General features: G+C 44.3%; 2 gene segments (V, D, J or C); both read left to right on the top strand.

Moving 5' to 3' along the window:
* LOC140203894 (immunoglobulin heavy constant gamma 4-like) overlaps window positions 1-27,933 on the top strand; it is a 135,048-nt gene that overhangs the window by 206 nt on the left and 106,909 nt on the right.
* Window positions 243-27,933, top strand: LOC140204390 (Ig heavy chain C region-like). The segment is given in 6 exon segments: window positions 243-306; window positions 6,049-6,342; window positions 7,261-7,560; window positions 10,590-10,892; window positions 10,981-11,298; window positions 27,727-27,933. Coding segments are annotated over 4 exon segments (879 nt in total).

Raw genomic sequence — 27,933 nt, 5'->3', positions numbered from 1 at the left:
TGGAGCCCAGTAACAGTACAAGGGTACATACCCCACCCACCAGTGAACTGTGCACAGACCGGGAACGGGCTCAGGGGAATGGGATCGGATCTTGTCACCAGACTGTGCCTTGACACCGGCCGATTGTGCTGAGTGAGCTCAGTGTTTGGTTCAAGTCTGGCTTCTGATCCTCAGCACCGACTGAAGCCAAGTTCAGGGGCTGAGCGTTTCAGTGCAGTTGAACTTGTTCCCTGTCAGTGACAATGGATCTGTTCGGTGTCAAGTTATTGGGATCGGGTTTTACTGTCGGCTGCTTTCATGTTGAAGGTAATGGGATTCAGACATAATCTGAGGGAATGGTGGACACATGTATGATCTGGTTGATGGCTCAATATCCCCAGGGTACAGGTGGGTGTCAGTCCCATCATGTAATGTCCGGCGTGAGGTCCGTCCCGGGATACAGCAAAAGCATCGGCGATATCCCAGGATTAATTGATGGGATTAAGGTGCATTGGTAGGTGGGGGAGTGGGGAGTGGTGCAGGTGGGGTGGGGAGGGAAGAGGTCAAGTCAATAATGTGTAATAGGGGAGCATTTAAGGGAAGGTTTGTTGATGAACGTTTGTGATCTGGAACACACTGCCTGAATGATGGTGGTGGCCAATAGTGAGTGTAGAGAGGGAAAAGGAGGAGATCCGCCTTTTGTAGGGATACAGGGAAGAGCAGAGAGACCAATGGGTTTGTTGGGTTTGCTCAGCTAAAGGGAAGCACAGACAATATCGGATGAATGGCCTCACTCTCTGCTCTGTCATTCAATGGAATCAATATTTATCTTGTAAATCTGGGAAATTCTTCCTCAAAGGGATTTCAACAAGCACCCCAGAGTACACAGAGCATGAGTTAAATGCAGATTACAGCTCCCATGTCCTGTCCTGGCAGCCATGGATTAGATACAAAGATCCTTCTGCATGTCTCATCCCTCCCAGGGCAGGGGCAGCAGAGGTTAGACACAGAGTGAAGCTTCCCCCAACCTGTCCCATCACACACTCACGGGACACGAGTTGAAATGTACTGTTCAAATGAACTGCTTATTCTCAGTTCACAGACAGAGCAACTGCTCTAATTTCTTGCCCTCCTCCATCCCCCAACTGGGTTTGTTTAACAAGTGCTTTCCTACATTAACCAGTGTTGCTGGTGATTCAGTAAAAGTGGTTGTGAGATAAAGTGCTGACATTTACAGAGCAGCTTTCATGGTGTCCCCGAGCTCTTCACAGGCAATGAAGTAGTTTCAAAGTTCAGCCCTGTTGTAGAGTCGGGAATGTGAAGCCACTCTGCACACAGCAGAATCCACAAACTGCAAGGTGAGAACCATCAGACAGACTGTTCTGGTGATGTTATTGAAGGAGAAATATTGTCCAGTACACCGTGGACACAGTGATCCAATGGACAGGCACAAGGTTGGATTCGGAGTGATGGGAAACAGGGCAGTACATCAAAGCAGATGAGTAGTGCAGAGGGATGGATGAACAGTCCACGGATACCACCACAGCAAAACTGACAAATTTAAACTCAGTTCATAATAATCTGCAACAGATTTGGATCTGTGGTCAGATTTCCAAAATTTTCATAATTGGTATTGTTTTTAAATCTAGTCATGAGTAATGATGACCCTTCAATTTTACTGATGTCCCTCAGGGAAGGAGATCTCTCTTCCTTACACTTTGAGCCTATTTACGACTCCTGACCCATCAATGTGTTTGTCTCCAAATGCCCTCTGAATGGCAGCTCAGATGCATAATTCATTCAGGCTTTACCGGCAAAGCCCAGATCTGAAAAGATGAAAAAATAAAATTGCCCCATCTGTTGTTCATACTTTCCAATGTTGTATCCACTTAATACAATAAATCAGACTGTCTCCCCCGATCTACTGATTCAACATCAATCATTTGTACAAATACCCAAGTGTCATTTCATTGCAAATTTCTTCTGAGCTGATTCAGCCAGATCCAGTTCCCCTCTTCATCCCAGCACCCTGTGACCCACCCAGATCCAGATTCCCTCTTCACCCCAGCACCCTGTGACACACCCAGATCCAGTTCCCCTCTTCATCCCAGCACCCTGTGACCCACCCAGATCCAGTTCCCCTCTTCACCCCAGCACCCTGTGACCCACCCAGATCCAGTTCCCCTCTTCACCCCAGCACCCTGTGACCCACCCAGATCCAGTCCGCCTTTTCACCCCAGCACCCTGTGACCCACCCAGATCCAGTTCCCCTCTTCTCCCCAGCACCCTGTGACCCACCCAGACCCAGTTCCCCTCTTCACCCCAGCACCCTGTGACTCACCCAGATCCAGTTCCCCTCTTCACCCCAGCACCATGTGACCCACCCAGATCCAGTTGCCCTCTTTACCCCAGCACCCTGCTGTCAGTTTGATGAGTGTTTTTATCAAGACCCAGAGGAACACTGATCCAGAAAGAACTGTACTTACCACCTGCTGGTCCTGGGATGTAAAAGATCCTCAGCTGCAAATCTCACCGACTGACATTATTGTGCCTCATGCACTGCCAACACGGAGCAGCTCAGGGAACATCTGTGGGTGAGAAACAGAGTTAATGTTTCACATCAATGACCTTTCACCAGACTCTGTCAGTCTGATTTCTGGCAACTACACTGTTTCTGGTTTTATTTTACTGAATTTATTTGGATGAAAACAATTTGTTTTTCATTGACTTCTGCAACCCCAGAACATCCCAGAGCCTTTCCCAACCCAGCAAGTACTTCTGCAGTGTGTCACTTCATATGGGGGATGAAACATCCAACTTGTCTGCATCTTGTTCCCACAAACTGAACTACAACATGACAATCTAGTCTGTTTGGGTGATTTTGGAAGGGAATGGTCTCTTTTAGTGTAGAATTCTTAAAGCCCCCCTCCACTGGGAAATCCTCATTTGATGTCTCAAAGTTCAAAGTAAAACTTATTATTGGAATACATACATGTCATCACATACAACCCTGAGATTCATTTTCTTGTGGGCATACTCAGCAAATCTATAGAATCGTAACTGTAAACAGGATCAATGAAATAGCAAGAGCATAGAAGACAATAAACTGTTGAAATGCAACACTAAATAAACAGCAATAAATAATGAGAGCATGAAATAACAAGATAAAGAGTCTTTAAAGTGAGATTATTGTTTATGGGAATGTCTCAATTGATGAGTGTAAATATCCTCTTTTGTTCAGGAGCCTGATGGTTGAGGGGTAGTAACTGTTCTTGAACCTGGTGGTGTGAGTCCTGAGGCTCTTGTTCCTTCTGCCCTGATGGCAGCAGTGAGAAAAGAGCCTGGCCTGGGTGGTGAGGATCTTTGATGGTAGATGCTGTTTTCTTATGACAGCATTTCATGTAGATGTGCTCAGTGGTTGGGAGGGCTTTACCCATTATGTACTGAGCTGAATCCATGATCTCTTGTAGAATTTTCCAATCAAAGGCATTGGTGTTCCCATACCAGGCCATAATGCAGCCAGTCAATACACTTTCCACTACACATCTATAGAAGTTTATCAAGGTTTTTGACATCATGCTGAATCTCCGCAGACTCCTGAGGAAGTAGAGGCACTGTCCTGTTTCCTCTGCAATTACATTTATAAACTGGGTCCAGGACAGGTCCTCTGAGATAGTGACACCCAGGTATTTAAAGTTACTGACTGTGCAGTAGATGAATAGATAGACACAGATTACTGATGATCATCCTGATGGTCCCAGGTCTTTGGTCCCGTAGCTCCCTTGTTGTCAGGGGTTGATGCTGATAAACAGCAGCGAGGTTCCTCAGACCACAGCTGACCATCCCTTTCCCCAGCTGCTGAGTACGAGGGAAGCTGACGATTCTGTGGTTTGAATGGTGCTGGCTGTCGCTGGCATTTCCAAATTAAACCATTTACCAGTGTTCAGCCACTTACACTGGAGTCGGTCTCACAGTTCCACAGACCACTGTACCCCAGGATTTACTGAGTGACAGATGCCACCAGAACTGTCACCACACTCCACCACATGACACGTGGCCTTGCTGGAGTTCCCAGGATTAAACTGTGTATTCCACCTCAGTGATTCCCTCACAGACTAGACTTGTCAAAGGATCACTGTCCCCATTCATCTCAGTGTGATTCTCGGCCTGATGTGTTAGGAAGGTGTTTGGCTTGTAATTTCCACAGGCTCAGTGTGGTTGAAATTCTTCCTCAGTTTCATGGGTTTAATTTTGAGGTGGTGTCAGATGCATTCTGTAGTGCAAAGGGTACATCAGAGGTGCAGAGGGACTTTGGAGTCCTCATGCAAAACTCCCAGAGGTTAATTTACAGGTTGAGTCTGTGGTAAAGATGGCAAATGCAATGTTGGGATCTATCTCAAGGGGAATAGAATATAAAAGCAAGGAAATAATGCTGAGCCTTTATAAGACACTAGTCGACCACACTTAGAGAATTGTCAAGTGTTTTGGGCCCCATATCTCAGAAAGGATGTGCTGTTATTGGAGGGAGTCCAGAGGAGTTCATGACAATCATTCCAGGAATGAAGGGGTTAATATATGTGGAGCGTTTGGCAGCTTTGAGCCTGTACTCACTGGAATTTAGAAGAATGTAGGGGAATCTCATTAAAATCTCCCAAATGTTGAAAGGACTGAATCAGGTGGATGTGGAGAGGATGTTTCTTACGACGGGGGCATCCACAACTGGAGAGCACAGCCTCAAAATTGAGGGGTGACCCCTAAGAATGGAAGTAACGAGGAACTTTTTAGGTCAGCGCAGTCTGTGGAATGCTCTGCCACAGGCTGTGATGGAAGCCAGGTCTATGCGTGTATTTAAGGTGGAATTTGATTGTTTCCTGCTCGGTCAGGGTATCCCAGGATACGGCGAGAAGGCAGGTGTACGGAGTTCAGTGGGATCCAATCAGCCATGATGGAATGTCGGAGCAGGCTCGATGGGCTGAATGGCCTAATTCTGCTCCTATGTCTTACAGTCTTATGGTCTGATGGTCGTCTGTTCAGTTGAATTTCAGAAGCAGAGACCATTAGACACTCATCACTATATCACACAGATGGTGTTGGAGACAAGGTACAGATATCCACACAAGGGTTACTTCAGACTCAACATCAATACTGAACAGATCGTAATTATTCAAATAAACTACTGCTAAATGTTTACTTTTTCTGTAAACTCCACCAATCTGATGCGAGTAGACTTCTAAGAATCAGAAATTATATTTGGGGGAAAGACAAGGTAAAACTTTGATATTTTGTCTGAAATCCAACACATAGGACATTGGATGACTGTTTCAGTATGGCTGTGGGTGGGGTGTTGGGGCACACCTGTGACTGTGTGCTCAAGTCTCCACTGTGAGGTCAGTGACATAGATTCACAGCTGGGTGTTGAAACGGTGAGAGTTTTGTTTAATGGGGTGAATAATTTTGGAAATTACTAGTTTGTAAACAGTACTGTGCAAAAGTCTTGGGCACATCTATATTGCTAGTGTACCTAAAACTTTTTCATAATAACATATTTATCAATGTGGAGTGGAGAGTGAGTTTGTAAATCTGGCGAGAGTAAAGGATGTTGGGAATGGTGAGGGTGGAGCACCGCGGGAAGGGCAGACACTCCCAACACTGAGAAGGACAGGTGACAGAGAAGGAGTGGCAGGGGCAGGGGTCGGCATGGGTGCAGACACTCCCAACACTGAGACAACAGGCAAGATCATTTGATCCCAAACTATTGGTTTATTGATCTTTCCAGAATGTCTCTCTGGTGCTTCCCACTTGCTCCCCTTTCCCACTCTCAGTCCACAAGAGAGACCCACGTCAGAATCAGGTTTCTCCTCACTCCCATTTGTCATGAAATTTGTTTTTCTGTAGTGGCAGAGGTACAGTGCAATACATAAAGTTACTACTGTGTGGGGTGTAGTCCAGCTATGCGGCTAAGACTTCAGCAGAGTACTGTAGTAATTGTAGTGGATAACATGTCTCCTTCTTTGTCTGCCAGTAATGCATTTATTTACAGAAACTTCTGTGAATTTCTTTCCATTTCAGAGCTCACGTCCTCGCCATCAGTCTACATCACTCCTTCCTGCAACACAGAATCTGACCAAAAGATCAGCCTCCTCTGTCTGGTCAAGGACTATCAGCCTGAGAGCATCAGTCAGACATGGTCCACTAACAGTGGGGACATCACCAGCGGAATCAAGAAATACCCGGCGGTGTTGGGGCAAAATTCAAAGTTCACGATGAGCAGCTTGCTCGAAGTCTCTGCGGCGGACTGGAAGAAGAATAAACTCTACTCCTGCAAGGCAGGGAGTGTGACAGCGGAATTCCAGAAACCTCAATGTTAGTATGAGACGTAATCTTCTCTTAAAAGCTGCATTGATCTCAGAGCATAAATCTGGAGTAGGAACCTTTGTCAGATAATGCTGGGCACGGCAATTAGCTCCTTTAATCTACTCTTACAACAGCAGTACTACCCCTCACCAAAATGACAGCAAGAATAGACAAGGAATTGAAATGGGCGAAATGTCCTCCTGAACTCACTGAAACTCAGTATCAGTGGAGGGTGGAGGACACGACTTGTGTTGATCTGTCTCCATTGAATCCACTCCTTTCGGGAGACTCTCCACCACCCGCTCCCACTAAACCCTCCCTACAGATCAGCTCCTGTACACATACAGAGACCGCTGGCCCATCGTGCCCCTGCACACAGAACAACAATTTAAACTTTACCCCACTCCTCCTGCACTTTCCCCTCCCACCCTGCAGCTGCCCCTCTTCTGGTAAAAGCAATCCCTTGTGAATGTGATGAAGGAATCCACTCCACTGCCCTTCTTTAACCATCTTCTCACAGATCTGAACAAGCCTTTGCAGTTACAATAAAATAATGTCCTCCTGTTATTTCTCATTGAAAGCAAAATTGTGTTTCCCAAACTTGCCAGTGGAAACAGTCCCACACCATGTACTCCTGCTCACTGGAGCTGGTATCAGTCATTCTCCATTAAACAATTAGATCATGGCAGGTCTGCACCTCAACCCCATGACCCACCTCTCTGTATTATCATAGCACTGCTGGGAGGCCCAAGTTATACACCCAGCCCTCCCACTCACTGGTATGAACCATCAGATCATCAGATCAGCTGTAAATTAACAACATTCTTGAGAGGGCTGGAATTGGGGAACTTGCCCTGGATGAGGGGGAATGAAGTCCAAAACATGGGCAAAGCAATCATGTACTGACAGATATTTATTGTGTTACAGCTCCGAAGCTCAGCTCCCTTGTTCCATCCCGGGAGGCAATCCACAGTCAAGCAAATGCTGTCCTGGGCTGTGTGATATCTGGATTCTCTCCTGACAACGTTAAAGTATCCTGGAAAAAAGCTGGATCTGCCCAAGAAGGCATCGTTCTCCCTTCCACTCCGAGATCTGATGGTGGATTTGAAACAATCTCTTACCTGACAGTGCCTGTGCAGGAATGGACCAAGAAACAGAAATATACTTGTGAAGTGAATCACGCACCTTCCCATTTCAGTGGTCAGGTCAACATGACGTATCAAGAGGGTGAGTGATGTCTGAAGAAAAATTAATTAACTTACAGTTCTAAACTTCTTAACTGATATTCCCACACAATTCTTGTCCCTATTGTCAATCTTGTTGAGTGATGTACAGATGATCTTTGCACTTTGAATCAACTCATATCACCAGCAGCTTTAACCCCATCTACTGGGCAGGAAAGGTGTAAGATTAGGTCACCTGTCCATTCTGTCTCAATAATTTTAGTTGTCTCTGTAGTTATAATGAAAATAAGTTAGTGAGCAAAGCTCATGTCCCATGCTTTGCCATCTGGAGAAGATCTCCCTGTTCCCTTTTCACTGTCTTCTCAGTGTTAGTTCCTCAAAAAATATCTCTGCAATTTTGTATTTGCTTCAGTCTCCAGAGTCTGTTTCCAATGTTTCCTGAGAGACTCTTCTGTCGATTGTCCACTCACTGAAATGTAGGTGCCTGGATTATTTTTGAATTGATGCCCAATCCTCCAGTGAGTGTTGTGACTTTGTGTCCTCAGATCCTCGACCAGGTTCAGAGAGCACATTCATTTATCATGGCTGACATAACCTCATCCCGATGGGATGTGATATACAGAGGATAGAGAGTGGGAATATGTGGGGCTTCTCCCTTTTCTTCTATTCCCTATATTAGATACATCCTCATCCATTCACTTCTCCTCACCTGCCCATCATCTCCATTTGGTTCCCCTCCTCCTGCACTTTCCTCCATGTCCACTGTCCTCTCAGATTCCTTTTGTTTCTGCCATTTATCTCTCACATTTATCCCCTACCAGCTTCTTATTTCATACCTCTCCCCCATCCACACACTTTCCCCCTCACCTGGTCTCACCTCTCATCTGACAGAATGTATTCCTCTCTACTCCACCCACCTTATTCTGAATTCTGCCCACTTCCTTTCCAGTACCAGTGAAATCTCTTGGCCCAAAATATCAACTGTTTATTTCCATCCATAGATGCTGCCTGATTTGCCGAGTTCCTCCAGCACTTTGTGTGTGTTGTTCAAGATTTTCAGCATCTGTAGAATCTCTTGTGTTTCTGGTTGTCCATACACTCATTCATTTGTGTACATTGTTGCTTCAGTGTGACTCAGATCCCAATTCCAGTTTCCTTGGCCAGATTCCCTCCTGTCTGACTCCAGTCAGCAAAACTGGACCCTGTTTTTCACCCAAAGGCTGGGATGAAGGTGAATGGGGCTGAATTTCCAAATTGATTCAGTCAAAGGATGGATGACCCTTTGATAATGTTGGGCACAAGACAAACTGGTGAGTCAAGACTCAGGGGTCGAACCAGTCTCCTGTCCAATCTGACATGCTTTGTGTGTAAATCCTGGATCAGACAAATTGCTGAAATTACATTGATCCACATGCCAAAAGGGAAACTCAGTGATCCCAAGGAATATCAGGAAGGAAAATGTTTTGATAGAATTGCCCAAGCATTGACATAATTATATGCTTCTTGTAGAATAACACCAGGATTCAGCAATAAGGGGAGCATTTCCCAGGGATGGCTGAACATCCAGATCAGACTGATATGGGACATAACTGAGAAACCTGCAGAAAACATTTTTAACAACATCACAATGCTGATTAAACTAAGATTCACAATTCAGTGAACGTTCAGTGTACACCTAGCTTTGCATATTTGTGATATTACATGACAACAATGATCATCTAGACAACACCCACGGACTTCCTGTTTTAAAAGAAAATTGCTCATAATCTTACTGACATGAGAAAGGTGAAGAAATACACATCATACCTTGTCGGATGATCTGGCCCAGTTAGGCTGGAACTGTGTGTGTGTGTTGCATCTGCTCTTTCTTCAGACAAAGACACTGACTCACAGTCTCATTGAAGGTCTCAGCCATGACACAAACACAATCAGCCTCCACACTAAATGTCAAAGAGCAAAAACACCCCACGTGCCTGAAGGTGACCGAGTGTGTAAATGGTGAACACAAAGTGCAGGGAGCTGCAATGTAAGTGAACTGACGATCGTGCATTGGGAGATGACCTCAACAACTTCACTTGAGTGCAATCACACAAAACTGACTCTAACCCAGAGGACAGGTGACCCAACACTTGATCAAAGACCTGTTTTATTCATTTATCATTTCCCATCAATCACTGATCTCTCTGGAACTGAGGAACTTGCTGCCTCATTCCTGATGGTGATTCAGCTCCAGCCGTGTTGCTGCAGGTCTGGAGTCGCAAACCAGCCAGACCAGACGAGAATTCTCTCTGGAAGTTACCACAGAAAATAACACTACAAATACCTCCATAGTCTTCTTTTTATTTCAAAAAAACATTTCTGAATTGAATTTAAACTCCCATCCACCAGGTTGGGATTTGAACCCACTTTGCCAGCTCATCAGTCGCTAACTTATGGATACACTCTGACCATGGCTGCTCATTTCAAGTGAGACAGAGGCTTCAGTGTTTGTCAGCAAGAATGCTAAAACCACAGGCACCAGCAGAAGTAGTGCAGGTGTATGAGTGAGCAGAGTTGAAAGGATACAATGTTGTCTGAAGTTCGTGTGGGTGGTGAAGGTTGCAGAGATGAGGAGAGGCACAGCCACAGTGAGAGTGGAATGTCAGGATGTGAAGTGATTAAACTGAGTGAATCCCAGGCTCAGCCCAGATGGAGAAAGGGATTCTCATTGATTCACAGTGTTCATTGATACTAATCAATGGCACTGAGTCTCCAAGCAAAGAATATACTGAGCTGTGTCTCTGCTGAGAAATCTGCATGCTTCTCTGTCTCACAGAGCTCCGTCTCACAGTGAACCGATTGGTACAGTTATTAGAAAGGGATTCAAAACCTCGTTAGCACATCCTTTGTTCTGAATTTCTTTTCTCAATCAAAACTAACAGGAATATGAGGCACGTGACTCAGCCCTGGGTGTTTCAGTTATTCTGTTTGCATTAAATGCAGCTGTCAAGTACTGATGATCTGCCTGGACCTAACACAACCAATGGAAATATCTCCAGTAAGATTCTAAGCATTTCCATTTCTAACCCACAGAATTGTCTGTCTTTATTCAAAATCCCGACATTGAAGAGATGTGGATCCACAAGTCTGCTACCGTGAAGTGCACAGTTATCTGTACAGATCCCGAAGACATCCACATCTCTTGGCATGTGGGCGGGAAGGAGAAAACTAAAGGAATTCACACCCACCCAGCGGAGAGGGACGGGTCCCGATACAGAGTGCTCAGTGAACTCCAGATCAGTGTGGAGGAGTGATTCAGTGGGGTGGAGTACGAGTGCTCTGCTCAGGAATCTCCTTCATCTTCCCGAGTGTCAGTACGGACCAATAGTACCAAAGGTGGGCAAGAGACCAGTGATTAAATGGCCAGCATTAGTTACCTGGGTCAAAATGTTTGACATTTCCTTTGTTTGCTTTTCTATTCCAGTTGAGTTAAGAAGTCCCAAGGTCAGACTGCTGCCTCCACCTCAGGAAGAGACCAGGAATTGGAAAACGGCCACACTGGAGTGTGTGGTCTCTGGATTCTACCCGGACCAAATAAATGTCATTTGGAAGAAAGGCAGCACCGTGATCACCTCCAACACCAGCGCGACACCGACCGCTCTGGAGCAGGGGTGGACTTTCAGTGCCAGACACTTCCTGACCGTGAGTTTACAGGAGTGGAAGTCACAATCAGTCTTCAGCTGTACAGTGACTCATCCCCCCTCCAACAGCAGTATCAAGAAGCAAGTGAAGAACTTCCAAGGTAGGTTCCTGGGATGCACTCCATTATTTAAATTGTTTATATTATGCTATGAATTCAAGGTAAACACCTAATCATGGTGCAGCCCTGGTTTAGTTATGTGAGTGAACTGATAAAGTTTAAAGTACAAACTACAGTTATTACCAAAGAATGTGCACCATATACAATCTTGAGATTCTCTTCTTCCAGACAGTCACAAAACAAAGAAATACAATAGAATTCAGAGTCAAACATCCAATGTGTGAAAAAAGATTGTGCAAACAATAAAAAAATTCAAACAAATAATCCACAGAAACTGAACCGCAGAGCCCCCTGAAGTAAATCCACAGCCACGTTGCCAGTTCAGCACTGCAACCGGTCCAGGAGACCGATGGCTGCAGGCCACGGCCGTGGAGCCAGGCTCAGTGCTGAGGTGAGTGCCGATGGCTGCAGGCCGCAGCTGCAGAGTCAGTTCAGTGCTGAGGTGGGTAAAGTCGCATCAAGAAGTGAGCCGAATACTGGTTTGTCCATTAACTCAGCTTCAATGCCTTCAACATTTTGATCTCTCTTGGCACTTAAACCAGTCAATCATCAGTTTGTTTTCTGCTCTCAACCCACATAATCCACACTTTCACCATAGAAATAAGAGTATCCCAGAAAATACTTTCATGACTGGAGGAGAATCCAGACCATTTCACTCGACAGACTCTCTGGAACTCGCTGATACTCGTCTTCAAAATGTTCCCTCCCTCTACCTTTGAACCTAATTCCAGCCTCTGATCAGTGCCTCAGATGTGACTGAATTTCCAGCAGAGCAGCTCTACCTCTGCTCCTGTGTGGGAATAGTCAGCCTGGACAATGTGTAGAAGCCTCTGGAGGGCGGCCTGAACACACTACATTCTCACAAAGCAGCAGTTTTGTTACACTTTACTGAGAAAAAGATGCATTGAAATATTTGTGTCTTTTCCAATATTTTTACTATTAATTTTACATATAAAAGTACAGAGTGCAAGGAAAAAATATATATCAATGCATTATACTAAATCACATATAAAGACTCCTTACCCTATATTCATACAGATTAATTAATTCATAATATTGAAATATAGTAATTTATTATATTAAAAAATCTAAACCACTACCAAGACCGAAGCTGATTAGTAAAGAAAAAAAGGGGTACAATTATTAGTCATCATTTGTGCTTTAACAGCAAATCAAAGGTTTTGAAAATAATTCAAAAGTGTCCCACAATGTTTGAAAGTCTTGGCTAGATTCAGAGATTGAACATCAAAACGTCTCTAAATTTAAACATCACATCACATCACGTAAGCATTGAGCGTGAATGAGAGGTGCCGCATCTTTCCAATTAAGCAAGATCGTCCTTCTGGCCACAAGAGAAATAAAAGCCAAAATGTGCCAGCCAAATATTGGTGTCAAAGTTATAGTTGTGATGTTAGGTTTTAAAATACATAACATATTTGCTGGAATATATTCATGTGAAATGTTCTCTCTGTTTTACTAACCACAGAGACTCTAAAATGCTGGGTGTTTTTTGTATTTGCTTTAATAAGTGGCTGGTAACAGTTAAAGTGACCATGAAGCTGCAAAAACAATGTAAGGAGCAATCTTGTTCACTTACGTTCCCTCAGGGTGTTCACCCTGTCGGCTCAATAGAGGAGATTCCTTTCCTCATCATTGTAGATAGGTCTCTTCTCATCTTGATGGAACTGGCAAATCATTGAGTAGAGACAAACAGGAAGTGTTGGTCTTGTCAGTGACAAACTCATCCATTTTGGAATGGTAAAGTAATAATTGTGACGTTTCTCCCAGATGACTGTTCAGATACCCGCCCCTCAGTCACTTTAAGCAAACCTCCCTTCGAAGAGATCTGGACAAAGAGGACAGCGACCATTCTGTGTGAGGTGGTTCACAGTGATTTACAGGGATTCAGTGTAACCTGGCGGGTGGATGGAAGCAAGAGGGAAGATGGGGTGTGGATTCCTGGTCCAGACAGATGTTTGGAGATGGGAAATAAAGAACTATCGACATGAGGTTTTTTAAGGTGATGCACACTCGGGAAGAAATGGGTGTCTTTGTATCTCTGGTGTCTGAACCCTTCCTGCATTAGCTCCAATGATCAGCTGTCAGCTAATGATTCAAGAAATTAGCATAATTGGCTTTTTGACAAAGACGTGACAGTGCTAACCACTGATCAGACGTGATATCCGTGTCAAAGAAGTTGGATCACTGTTTGAGGGCTCCTTGTCTCCATTAAGTTTGCTGCTGCTCATCTGGTGCATGTGTGACACTAACTAAATGAAATGTACCATTGTTGGGAAATGGCAGCATCTATAGAAATGAATAAACAGTCAACGTTTCAGGCCAAGTCCCTTCTTCAGGACTGAAAAGGAAGGGGGGAAGATGCCAGTATAAAAAGGAAGAGGTAAAGGAAGGAGATTTGCTGGTAGGTGATAGGGGAAGCCATGTGCGTGGGGTAAGTATAGGGCTGGAAAAGAAGGAATCTGATAGGAGAGGAGAATGTACCGCAGGAGAAAGGGAAGGAGTGAGGTACCCAGGCGATGTGATAGGCAGATGAGAAGAGGTAAAAGGCCAGAGTGAGGAACAGAGGAAGAGGAGAGGGGAGGATAATTTTTTCTTTACCGGGAGCAAAAATGGATATCATGTCATCAGGTTGGAGGCCACCCAGATGGAATGTAAGGTGTTGCTCCTCCACCTTCAGGGTTGCCTCATTTGTCAGATGGAATGGAGGTGGTGGATGAAGTGGCTTCCTAATTGACGATGGAGGCCCTATCAGGAGCCCTGCACACAATAAATGACCCCAGTAGATTTGCAGGTAAAGAGTTGCCTCACCTGGAAGGACTATTTGGGGTTTCAATGGAAGTGAGTTAGAAGGTGAATGGGCAGGTGCAGCACTTTGGCTGCTTGCAGGGATAAGTACAGGGAGGGAGATTAGTTGGGAAGAACGAATGGACAAGGGAATCAGACAGAGAGAAAGAGAGAGAGAGAGATTGCTGCGGAAAGTGGAGGGAGAGAGGTAAAATGTTTGGGGACTGGATAACTTTAGAGATGGTGGAAGTTGTGGAGGATGATGAGTCAGATGCGGAAGCTCATGGGTTGGTAGGTAATGACAAAAGGAACTCTATCACTGATAAGGCAGTGGGATGATGGGGTGAGCCTGGATGTTTGGGAACGGGAAGAGATACGGGTGATGGCAGCGTCAATGGTGGAGGAAGGGAAATCCCATTCTTCGAAGAAGGACACATTTCTGATGTCCTGGGAAGGAAAAGGCACATCCTGGGAACAGATGAGGTGGAGATGATGGAAATGAGAAAAGGGAATGGTGTTTATACAGGAGACAGTGTGGGAAGAGGTTTAGTCAAGAGAACTGTGGGAATTGAGAGGTTTATAAAAGAAGCTCATTGACAGTTTGTCTCCAGAGATGGAGACAGAGAGATCACGAAAGCGAAGGGAGTTGTCGGAAATAGACCAAGAGATGTTAAGGACAGGGCGGAAGTTAGAGGTAACCTTGATGAAATTGCTGAACTCAGCATGGGTGCATGAAGCAGCACCAATGCAGTTGTCAATGTAGCAGAGGAAGATGGGGAGCGTTACCTGGGAATGCTTGGAACATGGACTATTCTACGCAGCCAGTGAAGATGTCGGCATAGCTGGAGCCCATGAGGGTGCCCATGAATACCCCTAAAGTATAGAGAAACTGGGAGGAGCTGAAGGAAAATTTGATGAGGATGAGGACCAGTTCTACCAGATGGAAGAGGGTTCTGGTGGGGAATCGGTTGGCCCTTTTATTGAGAAAGAAGCAGAGAGATTTAAGGCCTTCATGTAAGGAGATTTAGGACCTGGAGATGTATGGTGAAAATGAGGAAGTCAGGGCCAGAGAATTGACAGTTTCTGAGGAGATTGAGAGCATGAGAAGTGCAGCTGATGGAGGTGGGAAGGGATTGAAACAAGGCGGATAGAATGGAGTCAAGGTATGAGGACACTAGTTCAGTGGGGCAGGAGCAGGCAGAGACAATAGGCCTGCCAGAGAGTTATGTTTGTGGATCTTGGGTAGAAGGTGGAAGCAAGCAGTGTGGGGTACAGGAACGATGAGTTTGGAGGCAGTCGATAAGAGTTCTCCAGAATTGAGGAGGTCAGTGATGGTGTTGGAGACAGTTTTCTGATGGTCCGGAGTGGGTTCCTCTTCAAGGGGTAGATATGAGGAGGTGTCTGAGAATTGCTGCTTGGCTTCATTAAGGGAGAGGTCAGTCTGCCACACTACAACAGCACCACCTTTGTCTGTGGTTTTACGTAAGAACATAAGAAATAGGAGCAGGAGTAGGCCATCCGGCCCATCGAGCCTGCCCCACCATTCAATAAGATCATGGCTGATCTGTCCGTAAACTCAGCTCCATCTACCTGCCTTTTCCCCATAACCCTTATTTCCCCTACTTTGCAAAAATCTATCATCCTTGAATATATTTAGTGAAGAAGCCTCAACTGCTTCCCTGGGCAGAGAATTCCACAGATTCACCCTCTCTGGGAAAAACAGTTTATCCTCATCTCCATCCTAAATCTTCTCCCCTGAATCTTGAGGCAATGTCCCCTCGTTCTAGTCTCACCTACTGATGGAAGCAACTTTCTTATTTCTATCTTATCTATCCCTTCCAAAATTGTGTATGTTTCTGTAAGATCCCCTCTCATTCTTCTGATTTCCAGAGAGTACAGCCCCAGGCAACTCAATCTCTCCTCATAGGTTAACCCCTTCATCTCTGGAATCAACCTGATGAACCTCCTCTGCACTGATGGTACGGTTGAGATTGGTACAGAGAGAGTGGAGGTCAGTGCGTTCAGAGGGGGTAAAGTTTGAGGAGGAGAGAGAAGTGCTGAATTTGAGAAGGTTCATGTCCCGTTGGAGGACTGTCAAGCCTTTTAACCAATGGTGGCAGGAACAGGGTCGGGTCAGGCACAGGCTGGCTCACTGTGTCTGCCTGTCCTTTTTTCTGGTTATTTCCCTCTTCCTTCGGCAAAAACCCTGTGGTGGGATTGGCCTTGTATGTTTGACATTGCTGCACTCTGGGAAATTCCACTGTGCTGTTTGAAGAACAATTTACATTCCAGTTCCATTTTAGTTCTGATTCCCTGCTCCATTTACTTACTGCCCGTTATGCCGTTTGCATTTGGGGCAGCAATGAAGGCCTTCCATCTTTGTCTGTCCTTGCCCAGATTCTCCATTGTACCCAGGTGTAGTTCAGGGTCCTCACTTCTGTCTCTGTGATATGGTGCCAAGTTGTCTTTGGTCTCTTGTGTTTTCTCCAGTCTTCAGGGATCCAAAAAAGACTTGATGGAGTTGGCCTCATCACGTTCCCAAGCCATCTCCAAAGATTCATTATGGTGATTGTGGCCATGTCTTCTTGATGACACTGAAGGAGCAGGACGTAGTTGGAGATCTTTCTTGCCCAGAAAATACAAATGATCTTCTGGAGGCTCATTGTGTGAAAACAATTTGGTAGCTTGCAGTGATAACCTGCAACCATTCGGTGTCAGAGGAGCACCTCCAATTATTGACACTTCAGTCAACCTGGCTGCTCATAATAACTGACAGTCTCCGGGTCTCAGTGTAATAGTCAGGCACTGAGGGATTGATGGACAGTATGGATGAAACAGTGCACAGGAGGATTCCACTGTGCCAGGAAGTCCTGACTCACTGCAGGAGATCTTCAAATGAATATGTCATGTTGCAAATTCAGACAGAGAAAGGACAAGAGATTCATTCACCAGTTGGTATCTCACAGACAGTGCAGGGCTCTACAATGGCATTCTATACAATCCATGTTTTCTCCTGGTGTCTTTTTCCATCGGACATCATTCCCTTCCCCACTCGTTCTCCTTATCTCTTTCCATTCCATTTCCATTATTCTCTTGGTCAATCTCTTTCTTGATTTGTTTTTATTCTGTCTTTCCATCAGTCTCTCTTTTCCTTTGTCTTCTCTCTTTCAGGTTCACTATATCTGATCCATTCTCTCTCTATCTTGTCCATTCTTTTCTCTCCCCATCACTCTTTCTCTCCATTCCCAGTCTGACTCTCTCTCATTCCTCCTCCCTCTTTGCAGCCTCCCCTGTATAAAGCTGTCAAGGTTTGAAAATCTGCCAGTGACATCATTTTATCTCATTCAATTTGTCCGTGATTTCTGTTCTTCACACAACACTGCCTGTCTCACTGTTTCTGCTCTCCCACTTTCCAATCTGAAACAGACCATCTTTTGAATTGGCCCCTGTTTTTCATTAAGGATTACAGTGGCTCATTTGTGTCCATGGATAGACCTCAATGATAAACAATTGCATGAATTCAGCCAGCAGGAACCCCGTGCTTTTGGACAGCAGCTTCAGTATGGATTTGATCTGAACTGTTCTTCAGCAGACTCATCTTCAGCTTATTTTTTGGGCTGTTTTTGCTATTTACAGCTGTGTCAACATGATCATTGGCATCTCATGAGTTGGCACACTTGGTGATGTATAAGGTCTGCCCAGCTACATTCCATTTCATTCCCTGCACCACTGATGCACTGTGGATATTGTCTGTCTGGTGTTTTCAAGAGTATTTTTTCTCTGCAATGCAACCTGAGCAGGTTTTATTTTGCTTCAGTGATGATTACATTCTGTCTGTGGTAACCCTGATGCTAATTTGAACTGACCTGATACAGGGAGTCAACAGTTTCTTTCCAGCCATCAATGCTGCTGAAATCGCTGTGTTTCTCCAGCAGATTGTGTGTTTGCCTGGATTCCAGCATCTGCAGTCTCTTGTGTCTGGATTGAAGTTCACTTGATGGAAAGCATTTGGTTCCTTGCAGTGACAACCTGAAACACGAGGGGTCAGAGGAACACCTCTGAAATGACACTTAAAGGATTGACAGTGGATATGCAATGGCAAGCATTTAAAGATTGCATGGATGAACTACAACAATTGTTCATCCCAGTTTGGCAAAAGAATAAATCAAGGAAGGTAGTGCACCCGTGGCTGACAAGAGAAATTAGGAATATTATCAATTCCAAAGAAGAAGCATACAAATTAGCCAGAAAAAGTGGCTCACCTGAGGGCTGGGAGAAATTCAGAGTTCAGCAGAGGAGGACAAAGGGCTTAATTAGGAAGGGAAAAAAAAGATTATGAGAGAAAACTGGCAGGGAACATAAAAACTGACTGTAAAAGCTTTTATAGATATGTAAAGAGGAAAAGACTGGTAAAGACAAATGTAAGTCCCCTACAGACAGAAACAGGTGAATTGATTATGGGGAGCAAGGACATGGCAGACCAATTGAATAATTACTTTGGTTCTGTCTTCACTAAGGAGGACATAAATAATCTTCCAGAAATATTAGGGGACAGAGGGTCCAGTGAGATGGAGGAACTGAGCGAAATACATGTTAGTAGGGAAGTGGTGTTAGGTAAATTGAAGGGATTAAAGGCAGATAAATCCCCAGGGCCAGATGGTCTGCATCCCAGAGTGCTTAAGGAAGTAGCCCAAGAAATAGTGGATGCATTAGCAATAATTTTTCAAAACTCGTTAGATTCTGGACTAGTTCCTGAGGATTGGAGGGTGGCTAATGTAACCCCACTTTTTAAAAAAGGAGGGAGAGAGAAACCAGGGAATTATAGACCAGTTAGCCTAACGTCGGTGGCGGGGAAACTGCTGGAGTCAGTTATCAAAGATGTAATAACAGCACATTTGGAAAGCGGTGAAATCATCGGACAAAGTCAGCATGGATTTGTGAAAGGAAAATCATGTCTGACGAATCTCATAGAATTTTTTGAGGATGTAACTAGTAGAGTGGATAGGGGAGAACCAGTGGATGTGGTATATTTGGATTTTCAAAAGGCTTTTGACAAGGTCCCACACAGGAGATTAGTGTGCAAACTTAAAGCACATGGTATTGGGGGTAAGGTATTGATGTGGATAGAGAATTGGTTAGCAGACAGGAAGCAAAGAGTGGGAATAAACGGGACCTTTTCCGAATGGCAGGCAGTGACTAGTGGGGTACCGCAAGGCTCAGTGCTGGGACCCCAGTTGTTTACAATATATATTAATGACTTGGATGAGGGAATTAAATGCAGCATCTCCAAGTTTGCGGATGACACGAAGCTGGGCGGCAGTGTTAACTGTGAGGAGGATGCTAAGAGGATGCAGGGTGACTTGGATAGGTTAGGTGAGTGGGCAAGTTCATGGCAGATGCAATTTAATTTAGATAAATGTGAGGTTATCCACTTTGGTGGGAAAAACAGGAAAACAGATTATTATCTGAATGGTGGCCAATTAGGAAAAGGGGAGGTGCAACGAGACCTGGGTGTCATTATACACCAGTCATTGAAAGTGGGCATGCAGGTACAGCAGGCGGTGAAAAAGGCGAATGGTATGCTGGCATTTATAGCAAGAGGATTTGAGTACAGGAGCAGGGAGGTACTACTGCAGTTGTACAAGGCCTTGGTGAGACCACACGTGGAGTACTGTGTGCAGTTTTGGTCCCCTAATCTGAGGAAAGACATCCTTGCCATAGAGGGAGTACAAAGAAGGTTCACCAGATTGATTCCTGGGATGGCAGGACTTTCATATGAAGAAAGACTGGATGAACTAGGCTTGTACTTGTTGGAATTTAGAAGATTGAGGGAGGATCTGATTGAAATGTATAAAACACTAAAGGGATTGGACAGGCTAGATGCAGGAAGATTGTTCCCGATGTTGGGGAAGTCCAGAACGAGGGGTCACACTTTGAGGATAAGGGGGAAGCCTTTTAGGACTGAGATTAGGAAAAACTTCTTCACACAGAGAGTGGTGAATCTGTGGAATTCTCTGCCACAGGAAACAGTTGAGGCCAGTTCATTGGCTATATTTAAGAGGAAGTTAGATATGGCCCTTGTGGCTAGGGGGATCAGTGGGTATGGAGGGAAGGCTGGTGCAGGGTTCTGAGTTGGATGATCAGCCATGATCATAATAAATGGCGGCGCAGGCTCGACGGGCCGAATGGCCTACTCTTGCACCTATTTTCTATGTTTCTATGTTTCTATGAAATCAGGCATCGAGGTTTCAGTCAAACTGGCTGCTGTAATAGCACCGCGAGCCACTGGGTGTCAGTGTTACAGACAGACAGCGGTTGCTGGAAAGTTCGGGTGAAACAGTGCACAGGAGGAGTCCATTGTGCCAGGAGGCCCTGAGGCTACAGGAGCTCTTCAGATGAATATGTCACACTGCAAAGTATTTTTTTCCCACAGCCCAAAGACATGCTTTGTTGGTAGGTTAATTGGTTACCATAAATTGCCCTTAGTGTAGATTGATGGAGTCCTATAGCATGGAAACAGGCCTTTAGCATAAGTCTCAAATGCTGACCAAGATGCCGATCCGGGTGGGTCTCATTTCTCAGTGTTTGGCCCATAACCTTCCAAAATGTTCCTGTCCATGAACCTGTCCAACTGCTTTTTAAAAGTTGTTATTAACATAACTCAATCACTTCCTCCAGTAGCATATTCCACATAGTTTCGAACATTTGTTTAAAAATTGCTTCACATTTCTATTAAGCCACTCTCAGCTGAAACCTAAGCCATCTAGTTCTTGATTCCCCAATCTTCAGTAAAAGACTGAGTGGATTCATCACAGCTGTGTCCTCGTGATTTTATCAAATCTCCCCTCATTCTCCTACACTCCAAGGAATAAAGCTTTGCCTGTCCAACCTCTCCCTATAACTCAGTCCCTAGAGTCCTGGCAGCATCCTTGTAAATCTTTTCTGCATTCTTTCCGGTATAATGATATATTTCTTGCAGCTTGGTGAATAAAATGAACATAATACTGCAAGTGCGGCCTCACCAGTGCCTTATACAACTGCTCCATGACCACCCAAAATTCAGAATCTATGCTCTATATAAATAAGATCAGCATTCCAAAACCATTCCTCACCATCCTATCTAACCCTGATAGCACACTCAGTGAACCATGAGCTTGAACTCCAAGGTCCCTCTGTTCCTCAACACTACCCCGCAACCCGCCAGTTACCCTGAATGTCCTATATTGGTTTGACTTTCCAAAATACAACACCTCACACTGATCTGAATTAAAAACCAACTGCTACTGCTCTGCCCATTTGCTCAGCTAATCAACATACTCCTGTAAGTTTTGATTGTGTAATTCACAGTTCACTTTACTACTTACTTCAACGTCATCTACAAACTTACTAACGATGCCTTGTACATTCTTATCCAAATCTTTGATGTGGATGACAAACAGCAAGTGACCCAGCACTGACCCCTGAGGTACACCATTCGTCATGGATCTGCTCCCTGTAACAACATAACTCTGTGGCCAGATACAGCACCAACTCATCGATGGAGCTGCTGTAGAAATATTCCACAGCTTCAGCTTCCTTGGCACCCTTATCACCAGCAACCTCACCAAGTCCCTTCACACTGTTGTTGTGATCAAGAAAATTCATTAGCATATTCCTTTTGTTACATATCTGAGATTTAGTATGTCTGCCGAGAATCTCTCAAGTTTCTACAGATTTGTGTAGAAAGCACTTGGACAGGTTGCATCACACTCCTGTACGGCAGCTGCTCGGCTCTTGACCGTCTGAACCTGAAGAGAGTGTGAAACACAGCCCAGTCCATCAGAGGCTTGTTCATTCCTCTCATCCAGTCCGTCTTCATCGTGCATTATCTCAGGAAGACTCGTGGTATTTTCAAGGTTGCATACCATGCTGAACATTCCCTTTTCAGTCTTCTACCTTTTGGAGAATGTCAAGAAGCTGGAAAACCCAAATGTCCGGACTGATGAAAATCTTTTCCCCTTGATATCACTCTACTGAGCTGATCAATTCTTTCACATCTTCTTCCTGGTGGTGTTGCCACGTTCTCATACCGTTCTCTTCTTTATTCTGTTTCTGTCCATGTAGTGTGTTGTTTTGTGGCATTCCCTCACACTGCACAACAATCCTTGTGCTGTTTCTCAGCTTATAAATGTATTTCCTATCATCGTGTATATTGGCAGCTCTATCAGCTTCATGCGAAGAAGGAATTTGATTGCACCCTGGTGTACATGGCATAAACCAACCTAATCTAATCTGAACTCTTTCATACCATTTCTGAGGGAAGTTCATCATAAAGCATTCGTGCCTCGTCTTTAACTCTCATGTGCTGGGCTCCACCCTCCTGTAAGTTGCTTCTTTTGGAGTCGACTCATTTCATTCGCTTTTAATGATCCACCATCTTCTTGATGGGACTGTACTTTGGCCATTCGTTGCCTCTTTTGTGATTTTACAGATGTGTAGACATGATTGTTGGCACCTGATGTGTTGGTACATTTGGTGATGTATATGGTTTGTCAACCCACACCTCAGTTCATTCCCCCACCACTGATATACCATGAATGCATGTATACTATCTACAAAATGTACCACAGCACTTCAGTGAAGATTCTGTGACAGCAATTCCCACACTGCAATCTCTGGCACAATGGAGGACAACTGTACTCAGGACATTGGGAATGCTACTGTCTGTATGACAGGCACCGTTTGCACTTGGAAACAGATGTCTGCTCCTACATCATCATTTCACCCACCTCATAGACACCAACAGTGATGTGATCCTCATCCTTAACCAACTAACAGTCTGGGTGTGCAAGTATCATATCACTGACAACAATCTGGAGTATTAACATTATTTCTATATCACTGACAGTAACAGGGATGTGAGAATTATACTCGTGACACAGTATATAGTATTCACACCATCTCCACGGCAGGAACAGCCAAAATGTGCAGGAAACCCGCTAATGACATCATTTCATTTGTTAGTAATCCCTTTACGGTCCAAATAATTAGGATGTAATAGGGAAGAAAACAATGATGTCTATTCATATAGAAAACTGATTCTGGCAAAAGGAGAATCAGTTTTATATATTTACATTATCCCTAGGTTTGTATTATCCATAATTCAGAACAGTATCAGAGGAGAGAAGAGCCACCCTGACAGAATATTAGGATGATTCCAGGAATAAAGGACTTTGTTTAGACAATGGAGCAGCCAGAATTATTTTGTTTGGAAAGGAGGAAGTGGAGAGAACGTCTGTGAAGGTATTTCCAATCACAAAGGCTCCAGGACTCAAGATTTCAGATTGTTTCATGTGATTTCCTGTACACAGATGTAAAGGACAGCAAAATAATTGTTACTCCAGATCTGATGCACACAAAACCCACAATAAGATAGAGAACACAACAATAATAAAAAGATCATAAATATAAATACATAAAATAACTTACTTTACATAAAATACATAAAATTAACTTATATCATAGGTAGATTTTGTTTGTATTCCATAAAGTGATGTGAGGCTGTACATAGGTGATTGAGAGGAAATAACAAAGTAGTGGTGGAGTTAGTGAGTGGGGGTGTTGATCAGCTTTACTGCTTGGGGAAAGTAACTGTTTTTGAGTCGGGTGGTTCTGGCATGGATACTGCATAGCATCCTCCCTGATAGGAGTGGGACAAAGAATCCATGAGCCATTGTGGGTGAGATAGTTCATGATGTCACTGGCCCTTTTCCAAAACTTCTCTGTATATTAGTCCTTGATGGAGGGTCGGCCTATGTAGTGGGCTGTCTGGACTACCCACTAGACTGCTGGTAGTATACTCCATTGTACAGCCCTCCCGTCTGCCACAGTATAGTTTCTGTACCAGAAGAATCAGAACCAGAATCAGGTTTAATGTCACTGGCAGATGTCATGAAATATATTTTGCATCACCAAGCAGTGAGGCATATGACCATAAAATACAGGAGCAGAAGTAGGCCATTCAGCCCATCGAGTCTGTTCTGCCATTCAATCATGGGCTGATCCACTTCATCCAGTCAACCCCACTCCCCTGCTTTCTCCCCATACCCTTTGATTCCCTGGCTAATCAAAAGCCCATCTATCTCTGCTTTAAATGTACCCAATGACTTGGCCTCCAGAGCCACTCATGGCAACAAATTCCACAGATTTACCACCCTTTGACTAAAGTAACTTCTCCGATTCTAAAAGGATGTCCTTCAATCCTGAAGTTGTGCCCTCTTGTCCTAGAATCCCCTGCCATGGGAAATAACTTATCTATATCTAATCTGTTCAGTCCTTTCAACATTTGGAATGTTTCTATGAGATACCCCATCATTCTCCTTAACTCCAGGGAATACAGCCCAAGAGCTGCCAAAACATCCTCATACGGTAACTCTCTCCTTCCTGGAATCATTCTCGTGAATCTTCTCTGAACCCTCTTCAATGTCAGTATATATTTTCTAAAATAAGAAGCCCAAAAGTGCACACAATACTCCAAGTATGGTCTCATGAGTGCCTTTTAGGGCCTCAACATCACATCCCGGCTCTTATATTCTGTACCTTTAGAAATGAATGTCAACATTGCATTCACCTTCTTCACAGTGGACTCAACTTGGAGGTTAACGTTTAGAGCATCCTGCACAAGAACTTCCAAGACTCTTTGCATCTCTGCATTTTGAATTCTCTCCCCATCTAAATAATAGTCTGCCCATTTATTTCTTCGGCCAAAGTGCATGACCGACGATGTATTTCATTTGCCACTTCTTTGCCCATTCCCCTAAACTATCTAAGTCTCTCTGCAGTTTTTCAGTTTCCTCAACACTACCCGCTCCTCCACCTATCTTTGTATTATCAGCAAATTTAGCCACAAATCCATTAATCCCATAGTCCAAATCATTGATATACATCGTAAAAAGTAGCGGTCCCAACACTGACCCCTGTGGAACTCCACTGGAAACCAGCAGCTAGCCAGAGTAGGATCCCTTTATTCCCACTCTCTGTTCTCTGCCGATCAGCCAATGCTCCACCCATGCTGGTAACTTCTCTGTAATTCCATTGGCGCTTATCTTGCTGAGCAGCTTTGTGTGCGGCACCTTGTCAAAGGCCTTCTGAAAATCCAAGTACACCACATCTACTACACCTCCTTTGTTTACCCTGCTTGTAATTTCCTCAAAAAATTGCAGTCGGTTAATCAGGCGGGATTTTCCTTTCAGGAAACCATGCTGGCTTTGGTCTATCCTGTCATGTGCCTCCAGGTACGGCATAACCTCATCCCTAACAATTGATTCCAACAACTTCCCAACCACTGACTCAGGCTACAGGTCTATAATTTCCTTTCTGCCACCTCCCACCCTTCTTAAATAGCGGAGTAACATTTGCAATTTTCCAGTAATCCGGTACAATGCCAGAATCTATCGATTTGTGAAAGATCATCGTTAACGCCTCCTCAATCTCTCCAGCTACTTCCTTCAGAACCCCAGGGTGCATTCCATCAGGTCCAGGAGACTTATCCACCCTCAGACCATTCATCTTCCTGAGCACCTTCTCAGTCGTAATTTTCTCTGCACAATCCTCACTTCCCTGACACTCTTGTATGTTTGTTATACTGCAGATGTCTTCCACTGTGAAGACTGATGCAAAAGATGCATTCAGTTCCTCTGCCATCTCTGCATCTCACATTACAAATTCTCCAGTGTCATTCTGTATTGGTCCTATATCTACCCTCGACTCTCTTTTACACTTTATATGCTTGAAAAAGATTTCAGTGTCTTCTTTGATATAAGTCGCCAGCTTCCTTTCATAATTCATCTTTTCCTTCCTAATGTACTTCTTAGTTTCCTTCTGCAAGTTTTTAAAAGCTCCCCATTCCTCTATCTTCCCACTACCCCTGGCTTCCTTGTGTGCCCTCTCTTTTGTTTTACTTTGGCTCTGACTTCACTTGTCAGCCACGGTAGTTTCCTTCTTCCCTTTGAAAATTTCTTCTTATTTGGAACATATCTGTCTTGCACTTCCCTCACTGTTCACAGAAGCTCCAGCCATTGCTGCTCTGCTGTCGTTCCTGCAAATGTCCCTTTCTAGTCAGCTTCAGCCAGTTCCCCTCTCATGCCAACGTAATTTGCTTTATTCCACTGAAATACCGACACATTAGATTTTGCTTTTTTTCCTCTCAAATTTCAAAGTGAACTCGATCATATTGTGATCACTGTTCCCGAAGGGTTCCTTAACCTTAAACTCTCTTATCACCTCCATATCATTGCCCAACACCCAATCCAGCACGGCCGATTCCCTAGTGGGCTCAACAACAAGCTGTTTTTAAAAGCCATCCCTTGGACATTCTACAAACTCTCTCTTGAGGTCCAGTACTGGCCTGGTTTTCCCAATCCACTTTCCTGTTAAAATCCCCAACGATTATCATGACATTGCCTTTCTGATATGCCTTTTCGATAACCTGCTGTAATTTGTAATCCACATCCCGACTGCTGTTTAGAGGCCTGTATACAACTGCCGTTAGGGTCCTTTTGCCCTTGCCATTACTTGACTCAACCCATAGAGACTCTACACCTTGAATCCTACGTAATCTCGTTCCAGTGATTTACAGTAATATTATTTATTATACACAGAGCCACACCACCCCTCTGCCAACTAACCTATCTTTCCAATAAACTGTATATCCTTGGACGTTCAGCTCCCAATAGCAGCCATCCATTAGCCAAGTTTCAGCTTGTTAAGATGTTCTCTACCACACATCTATACAATGAAGTGATGTGGATTTCCAGCTCTCTTCAGCTTTCTCGGAAAGCAAAGGCAAAAGTGAGCTTCCCTGGTTGTGTAGATTGTGTTTTGGGACCATTAGAGTTTGTGTGTGATGTGCATTCCCTGGAGTTTGAAACTGCTTGTCAATGTGTTGCCAATGTAAAGGGGGATATGAGTGCTGCTAGGTCTACTGAAGTCTATCCCGTTGCCCACTTGAATCAAGAGAAGAGTCTACACACAGGCCATGGCAAGAGTGCTCAAAAGTAGCATTTGTGGGCTTTGGGCTTTTTCCAGTGGTCAGTGGAGTGTTAGCAAGCTTTCAGCTTTTTCCAGTGGCCCAATCGAATCGAATCCCAATGTGAGAAGTCCGGGAGACCTCCAGCGTCCCGGATATCGGTGAATGTAGAGGTTGCAGAATGAGTAGGGTTGACAAAAGAATCAGAGTCACATCAGGAAGGAATGATCTATACAGTGAGAGGCATGTGTCTAGAAATCACTGCTGTGGCTTATAGAGGGTGCTGATCCAACTGTGATATTCAAAAGGGAAATGGAATTTTGTAAGGAAGACAAACTGCAAAATAAGTGAGAGACAAGACAGGGAGATCTGCTGGTTTGCTCATGAATGCAGCCACCAGACACTTTAATAGGCAAATTGACTTTCTTCCACTGTATTCAATCAGTGATTCTCAGTGATTAAACAGTCTGTCCAGCTGCTGTCACCTCCTATATTTCCAACAACCTCAATGCTTCTTGTCCCAAAGACGATGATATCTATCAGGTGCCCGGACTTGGATCAAATATGTTTCAATGAAGTCTTTCACTTGTCTCTCACAGTGCAGTTTGTTGGTGATGAGGAGTCCATGTTCTATGCATTTCATCAGGAAGAGAATTCTCTTGAAGACAGAGGAGACTGCAGACACTAGAATCTGATGGAAAACTCAGACTGCAAGATGAACTCAGCAGGTTAGACAACAACTGTGCAAGGAAAGGAAGGGAAAACATTTCAAGTGGACACTCTGCATCTGGACAGACACTGGGTTC

The sequence above is a fragment of the Mobula birostris genome, chromosome 10, assembly GCF_030028105.1.
Source record: "Mobula birostris isolate sMobBir1 chromosome 10, sMobBir1.hap1, whole genome shotgun sequence".
Classification (NCBI taxonomy): domain Eukaryota; kingdom Metazoa; phylum Chordata; class Chondrichthyes; order Myliobatiformes; family Myliobatidae; genus Mobula; species Mobula birostris.
This window is presented reverse-complemented; position numbering and strand designations above follow the sequence as displayed.